General features: G+C 35.6%; 1 protein-coding gene across 3 annotated transcripts in view; it reads left to right on the top strand.

The window, feature by feature from the left end:
• Positions 1-25,953, top strand: part of CRISPLD1 (cysteine rich secretory protein LCCL domain containing 1) — a 46,706-nt gene extending 20,753 nt beyond the window's left edge. For 2 of the 3 annotated variants that reach the window (XM_033007947.2, XM_033007949.1), the window contains 12 exons: positions 2,811-2,929; positions 3,049-3,181; positions 4,712-4,827; positions 5,692-5,792; positions 6,918-7,097; positions 7,190-7,250; positions 7,376-7,442; positions 8,090-8,220; positions 11,344-11,387; positions 11,479-11,551; positions 13,716-13,791; positions 22,341-22,721. In XM_033007947.2, coding sequence (XP_032863838.1) covers positions 2,811-2,929; positions 3,049-3,181; positions 4,712-4,827; positions 5,692-5,792; positions 6,918-7,097; positions 7,190-7,250; positions 7,376-7,442; positions 8,090-8,220; positions 11,344-11,387; positions 11,479-11,551; positions 13,716-13,791; positions 22,341-22,568 — 1,329 coding nt within the window. In that variant the 3' untranslated portion in view covers positions 22,569-22,721. Of the gene's footprint in view, positions 1-2,810; positions 2,930-3,048; positions 3,182-4,711; positions 4,828-5,691; positions 5,793-6,917; positions 7,098-7,189; positions 7,251-7,375; positions 7,443-8,089; positions 8,221-11,343; positions 11,388-11,478; positions 11,552-13,715; positions 13,792-22,340; positions 22,722-24,361 lie in introns of those variants that run through there. The other variant, XM_033007948.2, reaches the window with a different exon arrangement.
• The last annotated feature ends 465 nt before the right edge of the window (positions 25,954-26,418 follow it).

Genomic DNA, 26,418 nt, shown 5'->3' with positions numbered 1-26,418 from the left:
AAGTGGGGTTGGCTCCCTGGCTCGTACACCAACATTTTCTGGAGTCACAAAAGACTGTGCAGTGGGCAAAAATATCCAAACACCCCAAGCTCCTCATTGCTGGTATTGTCTCCTGCACTATGCTTCCTGCAAAGAGCTTTGCTGCATCCCATCAGCCACTGAAGGTTATTTCTTTGCTGCAGCCAAAGGTTGTGGCCTAGAAACTGGGAAATGTGCTTATCTCTGACTAGGCAAGCGGGGTGTGTAAAACCAGTATTTTATGCTGCAGATGAAGGCAGAGAAACATTGAAAGAAGAAGGAATTTTTTGAAGAACATGCCTGATCTCAATAGTACCTTGGAGTATGGGTGTTCATCTGTCTGGAGGATTAGCAATGAATTTAAGTTTTCATCTAAAAGCTATTCTTGCAGAGTTCTTTATGGCATTGTCATGCATAGCTATCATCACTCTAAAGAGTTATTTTTATCAAAATAAAATTTTGATAACTACTTCGCAAGCTTGAGGAACGTATTCAAGCAGCTACTATTGACTGTGTAGCTCTGATGTTAAAAAAAAAAAAAAAAAAAAAAAAACAAACCAAACATTATTTCAGTTAATATAGCTGCATAAAATATTTTGAAACTTGTGTGGAAAAAAAAAAAATACAACAGCAACAGTACAATTCCTTTAACCATGACTGCTGGTTTAAGTCCTGAAAATGTGGGGAGATGCTTTACAAGATAATATATTGGGGCATTCTGAGGTTCATAAAAGCTACAAGAAATTTAACTGGCTCTGGAGGTGGGGAGTTCTAAAAGTGAGCAGGTGCCCACATTTCAGTCTAGCGTAAGTCTAATTTATTCTAAATCTGTATTTCAGAATCCAGTTGGTAAAACAATTGTTAACAACAATTCTTTGGGAAATACATTAACTTCACAATTTGTTCATATTCGGAGCTAGTATTATAAGATTTTGAGTTGACTTAATGTCATACAATATGTGAAACAAACTGTAGTGTCTTTTATTTTAAGATGTAACAGTTTCATGATTCCATTGTAGAATGATGAAGCAATTGTACTATAATTTACAGGAACTAAACATATATATGGAAGGTGTGTTAACGTTTGTTTTGTACAGTAGGAATAAGAACTATTTATGATGGTGTGACAAGGAAAGGGAAGAAGTAAAGATTTATACAAACTATTATGTAAAACCTTCTGAATTAAGATTAGAATATTATGGAGATTAAAGAATTCTTTTGCTTATGACATGGAAATACTGGCTCAGTAGAGTTAATAGAAAATTACTACTGTTTCCTAAAGTCAGTAAGCTTTGTATCCATATATGGGTCAAAAGCTTTATTCTGTCATTATTATACTCTTAGAGTAGTTCTGTCAAAATTAATGTTGCATTTTGGGAGTCAGAATGTGCCCTGAAAATTTCTTACTTGCCGATGATATTACTAATAACATACAAAATGGAATTCAATGCATTAGAGACTTCTGAAGAGGAGAACCAAGAACAGAGGTTCTGGGATTAAAGTCTTTACATAATCATGGTCTTGCATAACCAAGGACATATTTGTTTTTAATGAGTAATCTGATTAATAAGGTGAAAACTGCATGTCGGAGTTGATAGAAAAATAAATTCTAGCACATGGAATTTGTCTGTTATGTTTGTGTATTCTTTGGCTGTGTTAAGGAGTTTTTTACCTTTTAATCTGTGCCAAAAATTTGTAGACATGATCTCCAATGTCTGCATGGGAATTTGGGGTTGGAAATACTGAATTACTGTTACTTAGATAACATAGTCTCACTCTAAGAAACTTAGTCTGAATTTATGATGAAGTAATTGTGGTTCTATCAAGAAATGCGTTTCCTTCCTGGAAATATTCCCGTTTCCTCACCTGAGCATTGGTATCAGAGGGTGAGGTATCTGGAAACTCTTGTGCAACTGTCACAAGATTTAAAAAGTCAAGCAGTGGTGTGGATACTTTACACAAGAGGGACCACTTCGATCAAACCCCAGTTTACCACAGTAAAATCCATGCGTACGCAGTATGTTATAATTTCTTTCAAGAAGAGTAGGTTTTAGTATGCTTTTGAAAGAAAGTAACTTGCATTTTCCTTTCAGCTACAAGCCTATTCTTCCATGTCCTTAAAGAATAAACAATAAGGATAAACAATTGCGATGAATAATAATTCATAAACTTTTTCTTTAACTTGTCCTAAGCATGCCTCTTACTAACATGAATGCCTCCTTTTTTGCCAACCTAGCCACAAAAATCAGTGAATGACAACCTTACTCTAGTTTTCATATTTTGTGTTTGCACTGTGTTATTTCAGCAAAAGCTGATTATAGAAGAGGGAGAGAAAATCGCTTTCATTTCAGATAAACTATTGGTTTAGAGGAAATAAAACCTTATGTTGAAAGTGTGTTGGATAATACCTTTTTGGCTAAGAAAAGTGCCTATTACTAAAAAGAAATCTCACAGGACAGAAAAAGCACTTAATTTAGCTTGGAAAGTTGAACTAAGCCTTTCAGTTTCATATTTGTGCTTTATTCTCTGCAGCATGTTTGAATGTGCTTTCTAAAGGGAATGCTGTGAAGGGATTAAAACTTTTTTCTTCTCTTGGTGAAAATATTTTCTTTCTTACATAGCACAAATGGGGCACACAATTGTCAAGTCTCACTTTTTTCTTCAGTATTCTGCCCCCTGGTAACGGAAGCTTTAAAAATGGACAATCATTTTTTTCTTTTTCTTTTCTAAAGTATGAGATCCACAGCAAGTATTTCTAAGGAGATGTCCCTTTCTTTTCTTTCAAATTTCAGACGTGGGACACAGAACTGGAGAGATCTGCAGAGTCATGGGCTGAAACCTGTCTGTGGGAGCATGGGCCTGCAAGCCTTCTTCCATCAATTGGACAAAATTTGGGGGCACACTGGGGAAGGTAATGTTTTATATGTTACACGTTTGGTTTTTTAAAACTAATGAAATTTACTTGTTACTTAAGAATCATAGAAGCTGCAAGTTTTGAATGATCTAATAGAGTACTACTGGCTTTCATAGGTACAGACCTCCAACATTTCATGTTCAAGCATGGTATGATGAAGTGAGAGATTTCACGTATCCTTATCCTCATGAATGCAACCCATATTGTCCTTACAAATGCTCTGGTCCTGTTTGCACACATTACACACAGGTATGTAGGTTGGGGGGGGGAGGTTTGTCAGCTATGGAAACAAGTGGTCAAGACCTCCAGTTAGGTTGCTGTACAACATGTAGAACATAGTAATCTTGCAGTATATACCATAGCACTAAAACACAAAAGGGACTTGCTATTAGACTTCATAGTTGCAAGGATTGGGTGACATATCAGTGTCATAAAGTAGGGTTGTCACACAAATATTTAGATTTCATCCTCCTAAATATCATTTCCTTAACAGGGTTAAGTAAAAAGCTCACAAACCCCAGTGTTAAACTGAATGTTACTGCTCAGTGTGCTTTGCGTAACCTAGTCTGTGCTGGTATGCTGGTAGTCCTTTCTGTAATATGCTAAAGAAACAGCACATCTGTTAAAAAAAAAAAAAAAAAAAAAAGTTTTCTTAGGTGAATTCCTCAGATCAATAAACAGTTTTTAACATGTTACTTTAACTTCAGCAAGATTTTGAAAATGCATAAGAACTAATTTATTTGGTATTTCTGAAATCCCTGCATCGAGCCTGAATTTTTCTAAAGGGGAACCAGTCATGCTTTCAAGTGAATGGGAAGTACATGATTCTCAGATATACTAAAATCCACATATAATTTTCAGTATAACATTAGAAAACTTCAAAATGATTGATTTTTAAATGTGTATTTTCTTCTTACTATCATAATTTACAATTGTATCTAATTTTAAGACAGCATTACCTCCTTGTTTACCACTTCTATAAAAATACCTATAATTACACTTATTCATTACATATGAGATCTACAGTACATAGATATAGTTCTTAGTGGTACTAATTCGTCACAGTACCTGTCCCTTTCAACTCCTGAATCCTGCTGGAACTGCACAGTTGGCTTATCTTTAATACAGGTTTAGCACCTCTCGTGTTTCTCTAATTTGAATGTTCCACACTTGGTTCAGATTATTTTGAGATCTGCAGTGAAAATTGTTTCAACAGACGAGTAAAGGAGCACAGACAACTTTAGATGGCAATGACATGAAAGCATATTCATTTAAAATCCATGACTTGAGTGTTTTTGTTGTATGAGCTTTTCTGTGAATAGTTTTATCATTTATGTTACCTCCTTTCACTGCTGAAAAATACCTATTCTCGCAGTCTAACCAATCTAAACCCCTCTGGGACCTTAGGTTGTGCTGAGAACTCCAGGGCACAGGAACCTAACTTCTAACTCATCATATCTATTAGTTGTAATTCCAAGAATCAGTCCTTCAGATCATGTTTTGTAAATACTTTGTTATACTGTCAAATACATGCCAAGACCATTTATATAAAATGAGAGCCATATCTTTTGTATGAAGCTGAAGCTTTTCTTTCTAGTAAGGATACAACAGAATAGCCTTTCGACAGCTGTAATTAGGCCACTTCAACTCATTTATAACAGAGGGGAATATAACATCACTTTTGTGATTTGAGTTTTATACACTGACGTTTGGAGACAGTTTTGATTTTATGTTAATCAGCTTTGGTTTTTACATACCTTTCTCTTTCTTTTTCCACAGGTTGTTTGGGCTACAAGTAGCAGAATTGGTTGTGCAATTAATTTGTGTCATAACATGAACATCTGGGGGCAGGTTTGGCCAAAAGCAGTCTATCTTGTATGCAATTATTCTCCTAAGTAAGTAGACTGACTCCCAAAAATATCTTGAAGGGGCAAGATACTTTGTAATAATCCAGGAAATAATCTGAAAGGAAATCAGTCTGAGTTTTCTGTTTTTTGTACTGTTACAAAGTAGAGCATTGTTCCCAAGGCAGCCTTTGGCTGCATAAATACTCTTGTGATTTTCTAGAGCTTCAGTTTTCTGGCTTGTGTTTTAGCATACAATATCAGAGATCTTTGTGGTAGTGTGATATTTGTCTGAAAAATAAATACATCTCCCCATTGTGACTGTAGAGAATGTGTAACATGAAGCTAGGATATTATATTTAGGAAAGTAGAGCCTGTTCTCATGTAATTGTGGAATTTAGTCTTACGGTGCTATGCCTATCTAGAAAGATCTTAAAGCAGCTTATGGCAGTACTTCAGTTTTTTCTTCATGGACTTTTCAGTTACTTCCTGTGCATTTGATATAGAATCATAGAATCATTTGGGTTTGAAAAGACCTTCAATGTCATTGAGTCCAACCATAAATATAACACTGCCAAGTCCACCACTGAATCATGTCCCTAAGCTACATGTCTTTTAAATACCTCCAGGGATGGTGACTCAACCACTTGAATGGGCAGCCTGTTCCACTTTTTGACAACCCCTAATATCCAATATAAGCCTCCCCTGGTGCAACTTGAGGCTATTTCTTCTCATCCTATCTCTTGCTAATTGGAAATACCAAAACAATGTTATGGTCTAAGTGTCAGTTGGTTTTCATCATTTATTTGTCCACATATTAAATGCTGTTTAATGTTAATATGTTCATTTATTAAAGCATGTTTTGCTACATTTTTTTTTTCTTTTTCTTTTTTTTTTTTTTTTTTTGGTCTAAAGGGGTAACTGGTGGGGTCATGCTCCTTATAAACCTGGCCGCCCTTGTTCTGCATGTCCCCCTAGTTTTGGAGGAGGTTGCAGAGAAAATCTTTGTTACAGAGGTATGTACTATTCCAACAATACAACTGTAAGTTGGAAGAGAAATGTAACCTTTCTTTTGCTTTCTTTCATCATTGTGCTTTAACATGGTGGAATAGAATATATTGTGCATGTGCCCAAAGACTTGGTAGGGTCCTACTTTACTATGATGAATGAGATCATGTACTTATGATATGTGAGTCCAAGCCTCACCAGAGAGAGTGGAGTGTACAAAACTCTTGCTGTTTTAAGTGCTGATTGAGGGCTTTTAGTACACAAAGGTGTAGATTGTTGCTGTGTGCTATTTATATGACTTTCTGTAATTATAGTGGAAGTCTATGCAGTCATTTGTTTATAAGGAAACATTATTTCAGTGATGTAGCCATGTGCATTGCTATAAGAAAAATCAAGAACAAGACTAGGAGACATTAGTAATTAAACAAAATGTCAGCTAGGATGGTTATTAACTTCTTACAATTTTTGTAATGCTATTCATATTTGATAACATTGAAACACAGCATACATGAAGCTGCTATTTCTCTTGGTTTACTCTGTGTACAAGTAATTTGTCAATTTTTGTTAGTAACTTTTGAAAGTTCATAGAGACCATAAAAGCTGCACAAGTATGCTGAAATAACTTCCTTAAAGTTCTTGCTTAAGAAAGTCATGTAGATTCATTGAGCATTTCAATATTATTTTCATTATCTATGAATAGAAGGGCCTTATTTTCATGATGTATGTTTTTATGAAATCTGCTTCTTTAATTACAAGTTACCTCTGACATTGGTAAAATACTTCCAATGTAAAATAAAAATAGCATCTTCTATTGCTTTTCATTGGATGTCATAAAGATACTAGAAAAGGAGTGTTAAGAGCATTTTCATACCTCAGTTGCACTGCTTGTGCTAGAAAAAAATCTACCTTTGTCAGCATCAGAAACATGCTTGAGATATATTACTAATCTTAAGGTCTTCATCTTATGAAGCAGTGGAAAGTTTTCCTTGCTTTCTTGCTTGTATTCATCCACCATTTTATGAGAACAAAGCCATGTTACCAAAACATGGTGAGGGATTTACATTCCACAAACACTGATTTTAATTTTTTTTTTTTCTGAGATACTATTTTTTTTTGCCTGTTTTCTGAAACAGAGGATTCAGAAAGACCTTATTCTCCTCATGAACCAGAAGAGGAAACCAATGAGATTGAACGGCAGCGATCCAAAGCCCAGGATGCAACAGCACAAAGCCGGCCAAGAACTCACTCACCTTCAGGCTCCACAGGGACTGATGACAGTGAGAAAAATGAAGTAATAAGCACACAGCAAATGTGTAAGGAATTTACCTAATTTGCAAGTGGTCAGCAAATTTGAATTATATAGTATCAAATTCATTGCAGTGAAATTGCTTTTTGCTTGTTTTAGCTCAGATTGTTTCATGTGAAGTAAGGCTAAGAGATCAGTGCAAAGGAACAACTTGCAATAGGTATGGTAAATTTTACAGTTGTCATTCTGAGATTATTCTAAAAGGCTGTATTTGTATGTGAGCTGGAATATTTTCCCTTTTTGTAATCCCGGGATTTAAGACCAAGTTATATTTTATTTTCTTAGGTATGAATGTCCTGCTGGCTGTTTGGATAGCAAAGCCAAAGTTATTGGAAGTGTACATTATGAAATGGTAAATATTTTTAAATTAGATTTTGTATTACTGGAACGTTTAATGAAATGTCTTTTCTGTTGGAATACTAGTTAAAATCATATTAAGAATGGATTTTGAAGAAAACAGTATTCACCAAAAATAAAAGCCTGCACCAAGTGTTTAAGATAGCATCAGACAATATAAGTTTGCATCTGCTATTCAGTCTGTACTGTCTGAGTGTACTTTGTACTTATTATACATGCACAGAAGCAGAATTTTTGTGTCCACATATTTGCATGTAAATCTGTGAAGGTGCTATTTAAGGAGAAATACAGCAGTTTGTGGGTACACTCGTATAAATTGTTTCACTAAGATAGGCCTGCTTGCATAAGCCTAATGCTAATACGGTTTACTCTGTAGAACTGAAAAACAGTATAGGAAATAACAGCTACTCTGAACAAGTATACTGCAAATGAGTATACTTTGTCTCTGAGTAAGGCAAAGAGGTGTTTTCTTGGTTTGAAATAATACCTGCACAGACCACATCAAACTTCATAGACTACCTACAAAGTTTTTAATGATACTTTGTAATTAAAACTTTTTTTTTTTTTTTTCCACAAATAAATTGCATTGTAAAATAGTGGCTTTGGCTGACATGGAACTGCTTTTCCTGCTCTGTTTTTCAGCAATCCAGTATTTGTAAAGCTGCCATACATTATGGCATTCTAGACAATGAAGGTGGTTGGGTTGATGTCACGAGGCAAGGAAGGAAAAATTACTTTATCAAGTCTTATAGAAACGGCATTCAGTCTATTGGGTAAGCTTTCTTAAAATTAAAATGTATGGAAAGTTTTTCACCTGTTTCTTCTTATTTCATACAAAATACATCACAGTAATAATATTTTGTTCATACTTCTTATCATAAGGACTATGAAAATGCTATAAAAAGGCATGTGGATATACAGGTATTGTATTAATTCTGAAACTTCGGCCAGTCTTTAATGGTGGACAGAAAAGTCACTTAGGCAGTAAACTAGTCTTTATAGATAAATAATCTCATTATTTGGGGTACTGAGATAATTAATTTGTAAGTGTATGTATTTATTGTAGAAACCTAGTACATACTGGCACTGACGTAGACTGTTTTATATGTTTTGTACAAAGCTGATAATATTTCAAGGGTTGGACCATGGACACAGCAATCTATGACAGATAGCGAGGCAATAACCTTACAAGTTAGTGTTTGGAAGTGACCCTCTTGTACTGTGCATATGAACAATATGAACCAAATAAAAAATACACCTCTTCCTATGTGTTTGATAGTTTTATCACAGTTCCACAATTTACGTATGATATTTTCTGCCAATATTTTGCACAATTTCTGCACTGGCCAGTGATGGAATTATATTGCATACTGTGGAAGCTTCAGCTGGAGGTGTACTAAACTGCTCAGGTGCTTGCCCTAAGACTGGTGCATGAAAACAGATCCAAATACTTGTTGACGTGCTAAGAAAAAACATAGAAAAACGGTGCATAGAAGTGGAGAATACTTGGCTGTTTCCATATGTAATTATCCAATGACAGGACAACATCAATAATAGTATGTTTGAATCTAAGATGTTACTAGCATTTGCAAATTATACTTCACTGTATCTTAATGTATTCTGCAGAGCTGTACATTGCTGTCTGTATTTTTACCTGTAGTTAGTGTATGTGTAATAGTAGTATGTGTGTAACACTTAATGTAGGTGTAATACCGAACTCAAAGAAAACAGAATTTTTCTGAGTGATACCTTTGTCTCAAGTATGAACCCAAGGGGAAGTAAACAGGTAGTTGTTAGAGGCTGTGCTCTAGCTCTGTGCTGTGCAAATGAATGCCACATGCTGTGACACCTGTCATAATTACTCTTTTTAACAGTTTTACCTAATCCAGGATAGAGAGAAACACTGACCAGGTAGACTAAATTCAGTGGCCTATAATTTGGGCTACCTGGGTAGCACTTAAGGCATTGGTATCAATCTGTTTCTTTGAGTCATCCAATGATCTGACTGTGATTTAAGTTACCACCCCAAAAAATCTTTTTTAAATGCTTTAAGACAAAGAGAGAATTAAGTCTTGATTATATAAATACTAACACATTATGAGCCAGCTTTCTTACAACTGTAGGAGTAGTTAACTGTAGAAAATCTTCAAACTTCAAGTGATTTCCCATCACTTGAAACATTTGTGTTTCTGTGCCCTATGAGACAAAACTATATGAGTGTCCAGCCTACAGAGTGTGTTTAGCACCTATCCTCTGAGAATTGAAACTCAGAGTGAGGTATTAACACTTGGTTTTGTTTGCTGTGGGTGTATATAATCATATCATTGCTGAACAGTAATGGCTGTTTCAGTTTTGTGATTCAGATATTGTATAAAAAATTTAGATGCCTTATAAATAAAAGACTGTTAAAGGACTCAATCTATACCTTCCTATCTACAAGTATATTTCAGGAAACTCCTGTCACTGTGGGTGCACGCAGATGACATAGTTCTTCATTAATGACCTGTGGTATTTAAGAAAATGCCTTTTAGAGTTATTTTATAACACATTATGTTCAGGCATCAGCTTTATAAGTCAGTATATAAATCAAAATCTTTGGGATAAATAAAGGTGATTTACCAAAGTTTCAACCTTCAGAAGTCCCATCAATAAGGCTGGAGATACCTTGCAGCTACCTGCCTCTCACCAGTCTCTCTAGATGGAGCCTTGCATAAACTATGTATCTATTCAATGAACAGATGAAATGAAGTGAATCTCGCCTCTAGTGCACATTGCAAAACAGAAGGACAGAAAAAGGAATGTCTACAACATACAGCAGACTTTCTAATCTTCAACTCCTTTGCTTAGTAATCAGGATTGCTAATACAGATGTTTTTTCAACTATTGCATTTTCATAGTATGGGATACCATTTTTAACAATATCTCAACAGTCTAATCAACTATAGAATACAGTGCACTATTCCCACATCAGTGTTTGACAATGCTAGGGCAACAGAAGCATGAGGTAACTCGGTGAAAGCAAACTGGAATCCAATAAATGAACAAATGTGAAATTGGTGGGCCATACAACTAAATAAACCAATGCAGGCAAAAGTTTCCTAATACAAATTACACTGCTGTAGAGCACACAGGAGTAATTTGCTCCAAAGGTGAATAGGGAATCATTCACTTGGTTTCTTTTAAACAATAAATAATTTTATGGGTGCCAAAAGCATCATCAGTTTCGTTGTTACAGGTGAACAATATTAGAATCACAGGCATATCCAATGAGGTAAGAGAAGTAAAATAGAAGTGTTCATCAATTGTAATGTAACAACAGAATGTATATACCTGACTTGTTATAACTACAGGAAATGTATACATCTGAGTGCCATATAATTACTGAGAAAAACAGATTGTTACATGTTATACTGGGTTTTTAGTGATACTGGTGATAATTTAACATAGACACAAGATCCAAAAGTAAAATTTAATGAAATTTTTCTAAAAGGATGCCAGGAGAAATTCTCTTCAGTGTTGGAGTTGTTTGTCGGAATGAGCCTTTAGGGAGAAGTGAATGATCTCTTCTGGTAGATTCTGAGCAGCCACAGATTTTGGTTGCTACATTTTGAGGAACCAGATAGATTGCATAATTTGTTTCTAGCACACGTATTGTCTTGGCAAATTAAATTACTGAAAGAGTTTAACATGAGATGTCCTGGTTTTCAAGCAGATTCAAACAAAAGTAAATGTGTCATTGCAATAAATAGATTCACAAGTGAGGAGGGGGGTTGCAGTGAGTAAATATTGCTTTGGGACAATGTCTTGAGTTTATTTCTAGATGCTCTAATAAAAATTCTTCTATCTAAAAGAAATCACACGTTATTTACTGACTATTTCTATTATTTCTTCTTCAGAAAATACCAGTCTGCTAACTCCTTCACTGTCTCTAAAGTAACAGGTTAGCTATTTTTTCTTATAAACTCATCACTGCTTTGAGTAATGTTTTTTTTCTAAATAGCACACATTTATTTGTTTCTGTTTTACTTCAGTTCAAGCTGTCACCTGTGAAACAACAGTGGAACAACTGTGCCCATTTCAAAAACCAGCCTCACACTGTCCAAGGTAAAATTCTTTGAGTTATAGTAATTTAAAATGCAGCCATATTTTCTATCAATGATTAATTTTCTGTAGTTGTCATTGATAAAGGTGACAACAGTAGCTATAAAAGTGAAACCAGAAATGTTTTACACATATTTTAGTGTTTGGTCTAAGTAGAAGGCCAGGAAGGTAAAGATGATCTACAGGCTTTTTCATTAGGATACTCTCACTTTCTTTTGCCCATAAAGATCTTTCTTTGGTCCCATGGCAGATCTTAGTGAAATCGTTGTTGGTTAGACTGTGAAGAAAAATGTGTTTTTATTTCTTATTTGTCCACTATTGTATCTATGCGCGTTGGACAAAATACACTTTATTTCAGTTTATTTGCTAGTAAAACAGATACAATAAAAAGATATGATACAGATATTTATCACAGAAGTTATCAACTTTTTTGGGAGTTCTGGAGGATAGACTGAGCAAATATGTTTGCAAAAAACTTGACATATATACAGTTAAGTTATGGTCTGCAGGTCAGTTAACAGCTTTAAATATATGTATGCCATTTTTTGAAGCCTACGTTTTAACTCTTCGAAAGGAGCCTGTGCTGCAGTATTTTGAGGAAGGAAATCAGTAACAGTTCTTAAAACTATAGATGAGTCAAAGGTAAATACACTGTAGCATGATTTACCACAAGCTAAGCTGGAGATATCCACAGGATTACTTTCACAGCAATCCTACAGCCAATACAGGAAGCAAGTACAAAGCCAGAACTTCTAGGAAAACATCCTTTCATGTAGCACTTGAGTCTGTGGACTTGTTTGGTGTTTGGCTATGACTCCTGGCTTTCTAGCTAGAAGATGTGGAGGCGTAAGTGAAGGAGTGGAATGCAGGAATGGATGGATACAATCTCATATCTTTTTCTTTTTTTCTTCATTATTTAAAACTAGCTTCATTAAGAGAAAAATAGGGTCTGTAAGACCCTATAAGAAACTTTAAGAAACTTTAAAAATAAAAATAAGGTTAAAAATTACTAATTAATTCTGTTGCATCAACGTAAGGAAGTTCATAACAGCAGTAATTCATTCAAGATTACGTGCATGCTCTTAAGTCTGAAAATATAGTCTCAGGAGTTACAAGCAGTAATCAGCTATGGCATTGGTTGCACAACCTCATTTTTCCCTTCTCATGTCCTAATCATATATCAGCAGGTCTTCAAAAGACCTCTTTGACATCTTGCTTCCTTCAGACAAAATATCTTTCCTATTTTCACCAGCCTGTTTGAATTACCCATCTGGTAAGACTGTAGCACGCTCAAGTGGTGTGACGTATCAAATATCGATTGGAGTGTGGATAGCATCCTGGAGAAGAAGGTTTGCCCAGGACTGGCCCATGTATGGTGGCTCCTAAGCCAATAGGACATGACCCATTTCTGAAATGAAACAGCTAAGAGTAGACCTAAAGCTGACTGACACTTCTTGTAGCATATTGCAATTGCCAGATAAGATGCTTGACACCTTCTGTACTACCATTAGCTTTCCACATGCTTTTCTTGTGCGTTTTGGAGCTGTAGCAGGCATATATCACAGAGGGAGTTTTTCTCAGAGGTTAACAAAGGGCAGTTGAATAAAGATAGTCTTTGTTTCAGTAGCGTTCCAATCTGGAATCAGCTAGGAATCTCATTACTTTCCAGAGTTTTTCATTTTAGTCACAGATGCCAAGTGCTCACCCTCATTATAAGCTGCTGAATTGCCTTGCATCACTAGGTCATCAGCATCATCGTAGGTCTTCATTCAGATCTGCCTCTCCTGAGAAGGTATTCAACTGTACACTTTGTATAGGATGCTGTAGAAACAGATAATGTGAGTGAAGAGTCTGTCTTGTCACTGGCTTTTCTACTGGCCTCACGTATGTTGAACAAGGACACCATCTGCTTATCCAAAGGGAAGACGACCATTCTTGTTGAAGTATGCTTTCAAGCACTTTATTATGAACCACAACTTTACATCAGGAATGCTTTCACCAGTACTGTCAAAACCTCAAAAACTGACAGCCTTTTAGTACCAGTAGAGACCCATATGTACACATCATCAAATTGATTTCTACTCAACAATGCTTATGTTGAATATGATATAGTAATACTCTGATATCATTATCCCTAATTGTGCGTGGTTTATTTTTGATGTTTCAGGGTGTATTGTCCTCACAACTGTATGCAGGCAAATCCACACTACGCTCGTGTAATTGGAACACGAATTTATTCTGATGTAAGTATAGTGATTTACATTGCATTAGATAATGAAATAAAAAATCCTGTGAAAAGCAATAATATAAAGATAATCAGATATAAAATAGATACCCAGTTTTCCTCCATATGCTGATTGTTTACACAGTCTTTTCAAATGTTGTTTTTCAGAGGCTTCCATTTAAGTTAATACTATTCCGCTGCTGAAGATACGGAAAGTTATTTGAAAACTTAGTGTAGGTTTCAGTAGTCTCTGGACCCATATTTTCATTTTTTTTATCAAAATTCCCACTGATTTGTTCAGTATTGGCAATGTATACTTATTTAAACCCTTGCTCTTTAGACCCAGATGAAACCATAACTTCTGTCAGATTAAACTATCAAAAAAATTATTCTGAAAATAAATGTATTTTGGATATTTCTTATCTGTGTAGATAGCTAAGTATTTGTAGCAGGATTTTGGTATATTTGTGTAAAGTATCTCCTGTTGTCATTATTTTAACAGACTAATATTGTGGGGGTTTTTGTTGTTCTGTTTCCTAGTCAACTTTTTTCCTGTCTTTTCTACATCATATTTAATTCTGAAGTGCGTAGAAAGAATTAAAAGAGTTCTTTTTTTATGCTCTTCCTTTGTCATCTCTGTGTGGAGAACCCAGGATGTAGTGACAGACAGAGAAGTTCACATTTTTGCCAGTAAACTGCATGTTTTAACAGTCTTCTAGCTGTCATAACGAATAGTGTGGCAACCAGCTGGGTCAGATGATGATTTTCACTAGTTTGCAGTGCTTTGAATTGTATGAAAATAGTATGCAAATATTTATTTGTCATTATTTTAAAACTAACTAATGTCCATTAGATTACCTGAGTAACTTGTCCTGAAAACAGTATTGTCTGTAGGTAGTACTTAAAGGGGGCCTACAGGAAAGATGGGGAGGGGCAATTTATCAGGGAGTGTAGTCACAGGATGAGGGGTAACAATTTTAAACTGAAAGAGGGTAGATTTACATTAGGTGGAAGGAAGAAATTGTTTACTGTGAGGGTGGTGAGACATGGGAACAGGTTGCCCAGAGCAGCTGTGGCTGCCCCCTCCCTGGAAGGGTTCAAGGCCAGGTTGGACAGGGCTTTGAGTGACCTGGTCTGGTGGAAGGTGTCTCTGTCTACGGCAGGGGAGTTGGAACTAGATGATCTTTAAGGTCCCTTCCAACCCAAACCATTCTATGATTCTAGTGTTACATGTGTAAGTAGAACTTCAAGTTCAGGAAGATTTGTGTATGTGGAACTGGGTTCTTAATGTGTACAAGAGGGGCAGTAAAAACAGGTTCAATGAAAGTCCATTTTGTGGAAGATGATTTTCTTTCGGTTCTGCAGTAGCAATCAAAGGCTGCAGCCAGAGTTTCCCAGTGAATTAAAATAGACTTTATTGTAGGAGAAAGAAGACCCATTTCTGTTTAACTTACCCAGGAGAACATCTCAAAATACGTATTTGCTTTGGTTGGAGAAGTCCCACATGACTTTAGTGTTACAGAGTTATGCTTTTGAATTATTTTAGATGTACTATCTCATTATTCATCTCCATTGTATAGAAATGTGTGCAGCCATACTGCTTTTAGGAAAAAATGGACATAAATACAGGTAAGAAACCAGGGATGGGAGTTGTCTTTTGAACTTCAGATGCTGTCAGGGTAGATATCTATGCTGAAGGTGCTATTCTAGGTTATGTTTATAGTAGTTTGTAGTACATACAGTATAGTGGTAAAGGAGATAAATACGCATCTGCAGAGCAGAATTCATTAGCTCTTTTCAGGGTGTATACATCAGTATGAGATGAATTGCATAACAGAGGTGTCTATTCCTCTCTGTTTCCTACAGAACAGTCCTAGAGCATCTAGCTCAGGTGTAGACAGACGTGTCCTACCTATATTTGTACGGATGTTCCCATTGATGGCATTGGCATTATGCAATATTCTACAATGTTCCTTTGTTGCTAACATTTAAATTATTTTTAAACTAAGATAATTTTATTGAGATTTTCACTAAATAATATCTTTTGGTATTTTGTGCATTATAATATATTACTGAACTAGTTTCAGATGAAGTATTTATAGAGAATAATCTATTTAATAAGTGTGTCCTCTTTTGCAGTTTTTCATCTATTAACAGACAGATTTGTTCAGAGATACAGAGAATTCATTTGCCCACTTGTCATAGTGAATGTATTTGAAATTGCAGTCCGTGATCTACTTGGTTGATTCCACAAAACAGATGGGTTTTTTGTGACGTTCCTGCAAATTCTTTGGTTTCAAAAATGCATATATATGTATGTGGATGTATGCATATATGTACACGACAGTTTATTTGCACTACTGCTTAGGCCACTTGATTTCAGTAAATGAAGAAGATTTTTCAGAGATACTAAGAAAAAAAAAAGAAAATAACATTAATAGATGTAACTAATGCAAAAGGGTATGTTTACAAAACCATTTTTATAGTATTAATGAGAATCTAGTTAAACCTTTCCTTTTCTAGCATTGGTCTGATCAGACATTCGTTCTTAAACTCGTTTCTTATTTTATGGTGACGACTTCTTCTCCCCGGTCCTGCGACGGGTTCTTCTTTGATATATCAGTAGTGCCCCACAGAATTTTTACTCTTTTTTCCCCCTATTCTTTTTTTCCTTTGACATTGAAATGACTGTCCCTAACTCGATTGAAACAAAACTCCCATTATTTCATCCTTCATTCTTCCAGTCTGCTAGCTATTTTCTCTTTGTCTGTGGCATGATTGTCTGTCACAGCCATGGCTCATACAGCCAGCTTCTATAAACTTAGGCTTGTGGGGAGTCTTCATGTAATAGCCATCCCTCTGTGCTCTATACCTTCTATTTTTTAGTTGATCTCCTTTTGTTTCACTTGTCTTGAGGGAGATTGCAAGCCCTTTAAAACAAAAGTACTTCTTATTCTGAGTTTATGGTACAATTAGTTTCTCTTCTGAATAGAGCTACTATGGTATGAGTAAGAAGTGTAGTATATGACATTCTCAGCAGACAGAAGTAGAAAGTACTCACTCTTCATGGGGTCCATACACGTTGCCACCTTTGTGCTCCTGCTGGCCCCACTGCTAAGAGTTTCTACATAGCAATGCTTTGTCTTGCTGGGAGACTGGGAAAAAAAGAAACTTTCCTCCTGTCTTGTGCTGAAGAGTTGGTTCCACGTTTCAACTTTGGTTAACCATTTTGTCTAAAACTTTTTGAGTCTTATTTCTGGAATTACAGAATTGTGTCATGTTGCCAAGCATTTTAAGAGTATCTGTATTTTTAAAGCACTTTTCAATATGACCTCATCTGTGAAATAAAATAAAAACCTTCCCAAGAACTGAATCATGTTAGGCCTGATGTGATTGCCTGAACTCTTTTGGAGATGAACTTGCAGCACCTGCCTGTACAGAGATTGTCCTTTGTTGTTGCTCTTAGTCCCTGAATTATCAAGGTACCAAAATAATAGACATTTTCATAGAGAGAAGGAGAGGCTACAATAGATCAGTTGAAAATTCTTTCACTTGTGGATTTTTTGGGTAAAAATCTATATTAATGGACACACCTTAGATGTGTATATAGTAGAAGTTCTTAACCACATTCCAGTTGCTTTATAAGAATTTCTAATGAGATTAAGGTTTATATTTACCCTGTTGTTTTCTCAGTAGACAACATTTTCCCAAAGACAATTTCTTACCAGTAGTGACTCTACATTATGGGTGTTGATTGATCTATTCTACGAAAAAATTGAGTCTCCTTTTGGGGCCTAGAAATCAACAAAGGACTCTTATCTAAAGAATTTGATGGTGGTGTATAATTTCATACCATCTGAGGACTTTGGCCATATTAATTTTTGTTTCATTAACCATATATGGAAATATTTCCCTAATACTTGTGCAAAAGCATTAATAATTCTCTGCTGTGGTAAAATATAAACAATAAGATAGAAAAAAGCTATTAAATAGTTCTATAGTCCTGTGATGGTGAGGGAGAGATGCTTGTGGTTAAAATGCCTTTGCAGAGTACTGCTATGCTGTGGTAGATATTTGGTATTTTGCTGAGTAGCTGAAGAAGGAAAATAATTAAGCAGCTTGGTATTCAGATTCTATGACCTGTTAAATACTAATGAATTTCAGAGGGTTCACAGCACAGCAATAAAGCAGGGTCATATAATGCTGTATGAAACGTTTATGTTAACTTAAAAATACTGCCTCATATATCCTTTGGAGTGAGTTCATCAAAATTAAAGAAACAAACCCAAATCTCTGATGAAGACTTCCAGAAAGTGGCATAAGTCTGCTAATGTAAAATACCAATAATGTGTTGAAATTTGTGATAGACCCAAGTGTGAAATCCTGTTCTGCTTAAATTAACAGGAGTTTCACCTTAACAGTTCAATGAAGTGTGATCAGGATGACATAATATTATTAAGTGTAAGAAATATTATGGCGTGAGTACTGGAATCTGATTCCAATTAGAGGAAGATTGCTAAGCCAATAAGAAGTTCTTGAAAGCTCAAAGCTGACAATACTTTCTCAAAAAAATTATATTCTGTAGATATTAATAGAACTATATGCATTTATTCATCTGTATTCTTACAAGCTAGTTCATAATTATGAATTTATACTCATTTAATTGAGCATGTATTCAGAAGTATGAACACTTGTTCTCCTATCTCATCAGGAAAGCATCATCAGGATATCAGTTTATTTTTCACTGGAAAATAGCCTCTGAGTTGGCCCCATCAACCCCATTCTTCTGACCTCTCCTTTTTCACATATCCCATATCAGCCTCTTGCCTTTGTTTTAAAATGTTGTGCATTAGCCTACTGTACTTCATTGTTCCAGTAACCAGTTGTGGTACCAACACTGCAATGACCCCATCCTTCACTGGAAATAGTTTCCAACATGTAGTCAGCCTCTTCTGTCAAAATCTCCATCCCTTGACTGTTTCTTTCTTTTTTCACTTGACTAGAAACTTCCAAATAACATTGGAACAGCCAGTATCTTAGCTACCCTTAAATGTAACTATGAAGGTATCTACCTATCTGTGTACACGAAGTGTAGCTTTTTGGTTACTATTACAGAGGTGACAAACTTTGATATTTCTTTTCCTCAATTGTACCTGTAGCTTTTTTTATATCTCCATTGTGAACTGAAAACAAAGTTGATACTGTATTATAGTACTAGTAATTAATAGTGTTCTTCTAGTTCTTCACTGCAGTTAATTGCTTGTAAATGTCATCATTTGTTTTACACTAATTCTGTAGTGCAGAGGCTATTTTTCCCCCCGTATGTTTGAATTTTCACATGATCGGTCTGATCTTTAGTTAGTCCTGTAGTATGAGTACATAAAGGATGCTGTATTCCTAAACATAAGACTACTGGTGTTCAGGATATAACAAAAGTCTTGCAGCTTTGAGAGGAGGGGAAAAAGTACAGAAGAGCATAAATGGCATCTTTTCTGGCATATTCAAAAACTACAGCCAGCAGTGTGAAGAGAAAAACTCTAAAGTGTCTTTGCAAAAACAATTAAAAATCTTTATTCTTAGAAATATTGTAACATTAAAAGACAAACTATATAACAGTGAAACTGGCAAGTTCTGTGCTTGGAATGAGAGTAGGAAAATCATGGCTATTTTAAATTCCTGATTTTATATAGCATTGAGATTACAAAATAGCTACAGTAACAGATATAAATTATTCCAATTATAACTGGAAGAAATGCAATCCTTATTTAAATAGTGGTCTGTGTGGCCAACTATTGATATTTATATTGGCTAAGTTTTTAAGGTTGGTTGTGGAGAGACCTATTGCAGTAAAGACTTTTTCCACAAAACAACTTGGCTTTAAGTGGAGATTCACTGTAGCTGGAACTACACTTTGCTGTGCTGTGTATTGAAGATTGGGACCTACATTCTGGAGTATGTAAGACGTTTAATTCTTCTGATGATTAATTTTTAAAATACTGAAAGAGTAGTAGAGGACTGCAAGTTTAAATCAATTATTTAAATGAACATTATCAAGACTGTCACTGAGCAGTCCTTCTGTGAATATTTATGCTACCTAGGTTCATGAAATAAATTATTGGCAAGAGAATGTAGGTTTCACTCAGATGAAACTGATGTTAACTTCACAGAGAATTTTCATAGAATTATAGAATCATAGAATACTGGGTTGGAAGGGACCTCAAGGATCATCTGATCCAACTTTTCTTGCCAAAAGAACAGTATAGACAAGATGGCCCAGCACCCTGTCCAGCTGAATTGTAAAAGTGTCCAATGTTGGCGAATCCACCATTTCCCTGGGGAGATTATTCCAATGACTGATTGTTTTCATTGTGAAAAATCTTTCTTGTGTCCAATAAGAATCTCCTCAGGAGTAACTTGTACCCATTACCCTTTGTCTTTTCCATATGACTCCTTGTAAAAAGGGAATCTCCATCTTCTTTGTAGCCACCTTTTAAATACTGGAACATGGTGTCCACTAAGCCTTCTTTCCTTAAGGCTGAAGAAACCCAGTTCTCAGCCTTTCTTCACATGGCAGGCTTCCCAGTCCCTCGATCATCTTTGTGGCCCTTCTCTGGACCCTTTCTGGCATGTCTACATCACTTATGTGTAGCAGGGACCAAAACTGAATACGGTATTCCAGATGTGGCCTGACAAGCGCTGAGTAGAATGGGGTAATGACTTCTTTATCTCTACTGGTGATGCCCTTGTTGATGCAACCCAGCATCCTGTTGGCTTTCTCTACCACAGAAACACACTACTCACTCATATTGAGCTTGTCGACCAGGACCACCAGGCCCCTTTCCATAGAACTGCTCCCCAGCCAGGCAGATCCCAACCTATGCTGCACTCCTAGATTATGTTTTCTCAGGTGCAAGACCTTATACTCATATTTGTTGAACTCCATAAGTTTCATAAGCCCACTCTTCCAGCCTATCCAGGTTTTCCTGCGGAGTGGCTCTCCATTCACTTCACTCAGTTTCATATCATTGACAAACTTCATCAGGGTACCCTTGATCCCATCATCCAGATCACTTATGAAGATATTAAACAGTGCTGGGCCAAATATCAGTTCCTGGGAGACCCCACTTGTGACAGGGTGCCAGTTTGAAAAAGAGCTATTTCCCACCACCTACAGTGTGTCAACCAGTTCCCGACCAACTACACAGACCACTCATCTAGACTGTAATGCATAAGTTTCTGTAGGAGGAGGCTGTGGGGAATGGTATCGAAATCCTTGGAGAAATCCAGGTAGACAATGTCCACCCCTCGCCCACTATAAACCAAGCAGGTTACTTTGTTGTAGAAGGTTATCAGGTTTGTCAAGCACAATTTGCCCTTGGTGAATCTGTGCTGGCTTTTCCCAATCATGGACTTAATTTGCCTTGTGATAGCCTGCAGGATTCATTCCATAACTTTTCCAGGGACTGAAGTAAGACTGATGGGCTTGTAATTTCCTGGATCCTCCTTTAAGCCTTCTTGTAAATGGGGGTGATATTAGCCTTCTTTCACTCTTCTAGGATGTCCCCAATCTCCACAACTTCTCAAAGATTATGGAAACTGGCCTCACAGTGACGTCAGTCAGCTCTCAGCACCCTTGGGTGGATAACATCAGGGCACATTTATTTGTAGGGGTCACATTCCTGTAGTAGTTCACACATCAACAATTCCTTCACTGATGGTGGGTCTGTGTTTTCATCAACCTGGATTTTTGTTTTCAAGGCCTGGGGCCCAACACTGCTGCGTAATTTTGTCTGCATAAAGTCCATGGAATTAGACCCTGATTTAAAAATTCTTTTTTTGAAGCAATTGTAGAGTGTTCACATTCTGACTCTACTTCATCAATCAGACTTGAGGAGCTAAAGCCATTAGTCTGCCATTAATCAACTGTCATAGCTAAGGAATGATTTTAGACCACCTTTAATCTAATTAGCTTTTAGTATTTGTCCATGCCTGGATATGAAATTGTGATGTTCCCTTTCAATATGGATCATTTCACTGTTGTTTGAGGTTTTGCACCTAGAGATGGAATTCTGGCAGTCTGTCCCTCACATTTGCAGTAGGACACCCTCCTAGAAACGTATGACTGCAGTGTGCCTTTGCTGTTGTACAGTTCCCCTGTTTGGCTCTAGCTGGAGATTAAACTGAATCTCCTGATCTATAATAATTGCCTAATGTTTGGGTTTTACTACCTCTCTGCTGTTGATGTGAAGGCTGATTGAGCCTTTCATTTTAAAAGGCTCAAGAGTTCAAACATGTTCCTGATCTTCGAACAGAAATAGCCTAAAATAAATGCTTTTGGGATCATGCTGCAGGAAACTGTTGACGAGGCAGTGTCTGTATTCCTATAAACTGGCTTAATTCCTATGAAATAGTTTTAAATACTGTAAAATGAATAAAATTAGTCATGCAATAAAAATAATTATTTTATGTTTCTTAGAGCTTGGTTTAAATGTCTTTATTAGTTTTCTTCTAAAGTACTTTGAAATTAAAGTATGAATGAAAACTAATCTTTTCCTCATTCTTTCTTAGATGTCCAGTATCTGTCGGGCAGCAGTACATGCTGGTGTAGTCCGCAACCAGGGTGGTTATGTTGATGTTATGCCAGTCGACAAAAGAAAGGTGTACGTTGCTTCCTTTCAAAATGGGATATATTCAGAAAGGTACAGAGCCCAGTTTCAAAGATTACACTTTACCCTTCACTTCAATAAGACGTACAAAGTCTTATATTATATCTGTTTGTACCTGGGGCAATGCTAGAAACCAAATAGGCCAACATGGGTGATTTACAGAGCTTGCGTAACAGCTGTGGTGACTTCGGAGAAGCTGTGGTACCAGAGCTGCCTGCCTCCTCTAAGCTTATAAATAATTACTCTAAAAGGCTGCTTATGAATTAAAACAACCCTCTTGTTTACTTTGCTGGTTCTGTTGCAACTAACACAGTATTTGATAAGAAAATTGCCTTTGCTTCCTTTAGGATTTTTTTTTATAAATTAACATCAGTGATTTATTCTGTCCAGGTTAGAGGATCTGCAATAGATGGGTACTAGTAGCTGATGCAGGTTCATTGGGTTTTGATGAAATGTTCATTAGTGATTTACATGGATATTGAACCAGTGAGCCTGGATCATAAATAGCATTTGCAAATATTAACATTCACAATCGTTAAAACATATTTTTTAATTTATATTTTTTTAATGGTTTGACTGTTTTCAACAGTGCTTTTCTGAAAGACACAGAGATGTTGTGAAAGTTCATTTAGTTGTAATCAGTGTATTCATGCATTCAGTGATGGTAACGCATGGCTGCATGTTGCAGATTAAATTTAATCCCTGAAAGAGTTCTCAGGGTTCTAAAGGAAGAAAGAGAAATTACCTGAGAAAAAAACTTGTACCAGTCCTTTTGTCCTCTAAAGTTAAGAATGATTGTTACCTCTAAAACTATAGGTTTTCCAAGAAATTTGTTTGGGGAAAAAACCTCCAAAAGTTTCTGTAAAGAAACTGGAAGTAGGAGAAGATAGAGGGGTTTTTTAATTTTTTTTTTTTTTTAATTGGTAGAGGTCTTACCGTTTTTCCTCAACCTTTCAGCAAACTTGGAAACTTGTAAAATACAGATTTCCTTTGCTTAGGGGATGACTTAATTTACATATTCTTTGGCCTTTCCCCATGACCATCCAGTTCCCTCAGAAAGAGTGCTTCCTTGATGACACTTTAGTTCTCCATATAAATCTCCTCAGTGAGTAGAAATGTAGCCAGGAAAAGTTCTGCAAATTTAATCATTATTTGTACTTTACCATCTTGGTAAAGTTTGGAAGGTCAGCAGTTTGGAAAACAATCCCATGCAAGTTTTCAGTGAAGCAGAAGGTGGTGGATTTTAATGCCAATGCATGCAACCTGTTTCATTGTGCTCTTCCCTCCTTTCACCTCCATTTCCCTTTCCTTCCCAGATATGCCTCAGACAGGTTTTGCAAAACGAAAACAATGGGACCATTAAATATGACACGCTAGTTCATGTTAAAAGGCAAAAATATTCTAACAAAATTTCATTGCAGTTGGATAATTTTGTTTCTTTTGAAGCAAGATATTTATCCATTCAGAAGGCATTTCATTTCCTTTTGTAAAATACTATTTCTCTTTGAAAATCATCATATAAGCAACTAACAAACAAGTGAAATCCTAAGTCTGCATACTCTCTCCAAATATAGTTATTGGAATAGTGAGCATAACATGCATGCTTTCTCTTTTTCCTAAAAACTTTTTCTAGTATTTTGCTTCAATAGAACTTTATTCTTTAAATCAGAATCCTTCATCACAAAGGATTACTTTTTTTTATGTTATGATTTGTTCCTAATAAGGTTCTTGAAAGAGGAATTAATCTGAAATTTATGTAATTTTTATTTGTAACATTTTTTACAAAAAATTCTTAGATAGCTGAAGTCATGAGTAGTCACAAGAAAAGCCGCAGGATCCTATAATTGTATTTAACAATTCAAGAGAAGTTTTTATTGGAGTGTTGCAGTCTTAAATAACATCAGGAATGTTTTTATGTTTCAGTTTACAGAATCCTCCAGGAAGCAAGGCATTCAGAGTATTTGCTGTTGTTTGAGTCTAGCAAGTAAAGTGTAAAACAAGCAAGTGAAAAAACCAGAGCACTTGGAAGAGAATAATAAAGGCCATTTCTTATAATTCCTAAAAATTTGTATAAAGCTGTAACATTATTGTACAGAAGATGTATACTGCTTTCCACCAAAAAGTTTAAATTACATATATATCTTAATGAAAAAATCTGTAAAAGTAAACATGGGAGAAAAATTCATTTGAAAATCTATAATGATATATAACAATATTTTGAATCCTGTGTTAAATATTGCTATATTTTCTTAGCAGTTACTCCTATACAGTTAATTCAAAGCTCATAAATGTTCTTTGTTTTCTTCATTTGAATATATTATTGTATGGTGCTTCATATATGCCACTAACAGTAGCCTTAAAATTATACCATAGGGAGGTCTGAGTTTTTATTTCCAATGTATATAAAAGAAGCCATCCCAATAATTCAGTATAATAAATCATGCCTTTAAGTAAAATTAAAATATCTATAACTTTTTGATGATTTACAGTAGCATTAACCATGCGAACATAAATGAAGAGCTAGACGGTTTTCAATTTCACACTAATCATAACAAGAAAGTGCCTATTTTGAAATAAGATGGAAAATATAAAATACAGGGAAGTCCTGGGTCATATCTGCGTGTCTTCCTCTAAAGAAATATTTTTAAGAGACTGGGCCATTCATGTTTATTATTTCTTAAATATGTTAATAAAATGTTTATTGTATGCTGCTAAGCTCTTTAGTTTGAGTAACCAGTTCATTATGGCTCAGTCCTTCACAGATATTTGGCTATCTTGGGATGGGTGAGTGAGAGATAGACATATAACCTTGACGGACCTGAAAAAATTTTCATACTGAGAAGTGGAGTAACCTGAAATCAAGGAATAAGCCGTCAGTTCTGCAATGCAGTTCTGCACATATACAGGCTTTACTTTTGCCATGTGACTCCTTTAATTTACCTAAATTGGGTTTCAGCAAAAACATAGAATTGTACACATATATAAAAATTTGCAAGCTTGAGGCCTTAAGCTGTACATGGTATCCATATACTATACATTAATAGGGGGGTAAATGTTTAAAAAAAGAATTAAAGAAATTGGTAACGAAGGCTGGCTTTGCTCCTCATGACCTGGCAAATACTCCTGCAGGCCAGGAAGTATAGTGGTACGGAGCCCAGTGACAATTACGTCATTTGTTGCTTCACCACCATTTTTAAAATTCATTTATGGTGAACAGCCTTGTGCATTAATTTTACCATATTATGGTATATGAAGAACATGTAGTGGTGATACTATGTTTCTTTCTATGAAAAGTGTATTGGTGCTTTAAGACTGAAAAGCTGTTAAACTATTTTTGGTATATTTTGTTTCTGTTGTTGAATTTATTTCCTTCCAACTTGTAAACTTATTCATATTCTTCATATTTCAGAATACTATATTCTGCCTTCTGTTTTGCTACATGTACTACCTCATGTAGTTAGGCAAGCTTTGTTAGTTTTTTAATCTGTTTTGAATAAAATTAATTTACATAGTAAGAGTACCTTTGACAGCCTTTATTTTTTAATTGTTTGTCCTGCCTGAAGAAGAAAAAGTATAACAGCCACTCAAAATTTACTATTTTTTTTTTTTCCTGACCTAAACACTGCAGCTGTAGGACCAAGAGGAAGACACAGTCTGAGGTTCTAAAAGCTGTAAAGGCAATTTAGGCACACTTCCATTAATTGTATTTGACATTTCATTGATAAATCTTCTCATCATTTTTTCAAGCTTTGACCAGGGTATTCGGGAACAGATTGCTATCTCATTTTAATGGGTAACTCTATGTCAGGAAGTGATTATAAAAAAGCCACCACCTTTTATTCAGTTCAACTCTTTGCTGTTGTGGTAAATGTTTCTAGTGCGAATGTTCATAGCTATATTGTTGGGAACAATCAGGTTTCTATATTACACATTCTTTTTTTGCCTCATAAGACTAATGGTCAACTTGGGAGTTGCATTTG

This window comes from Tyto alba, unplaced genomic scaffold (genome assembly GCF_018691265.1).
Source record: "Tyto alba isolate M040663 unplaced genomic scaffold, T.alba_DEE_v4.0 Super-Scaffold_9, whole genome shotgun sequence".
Lineage (NCBI taxonomy): Eukaryota > Metazoa > Chordata > Aves > Strigiformes > Tytonidae > Tyto > Tyto alba.
This window is presented reverse-complemented; position numbering and strand designations above follow the sequence as displayed.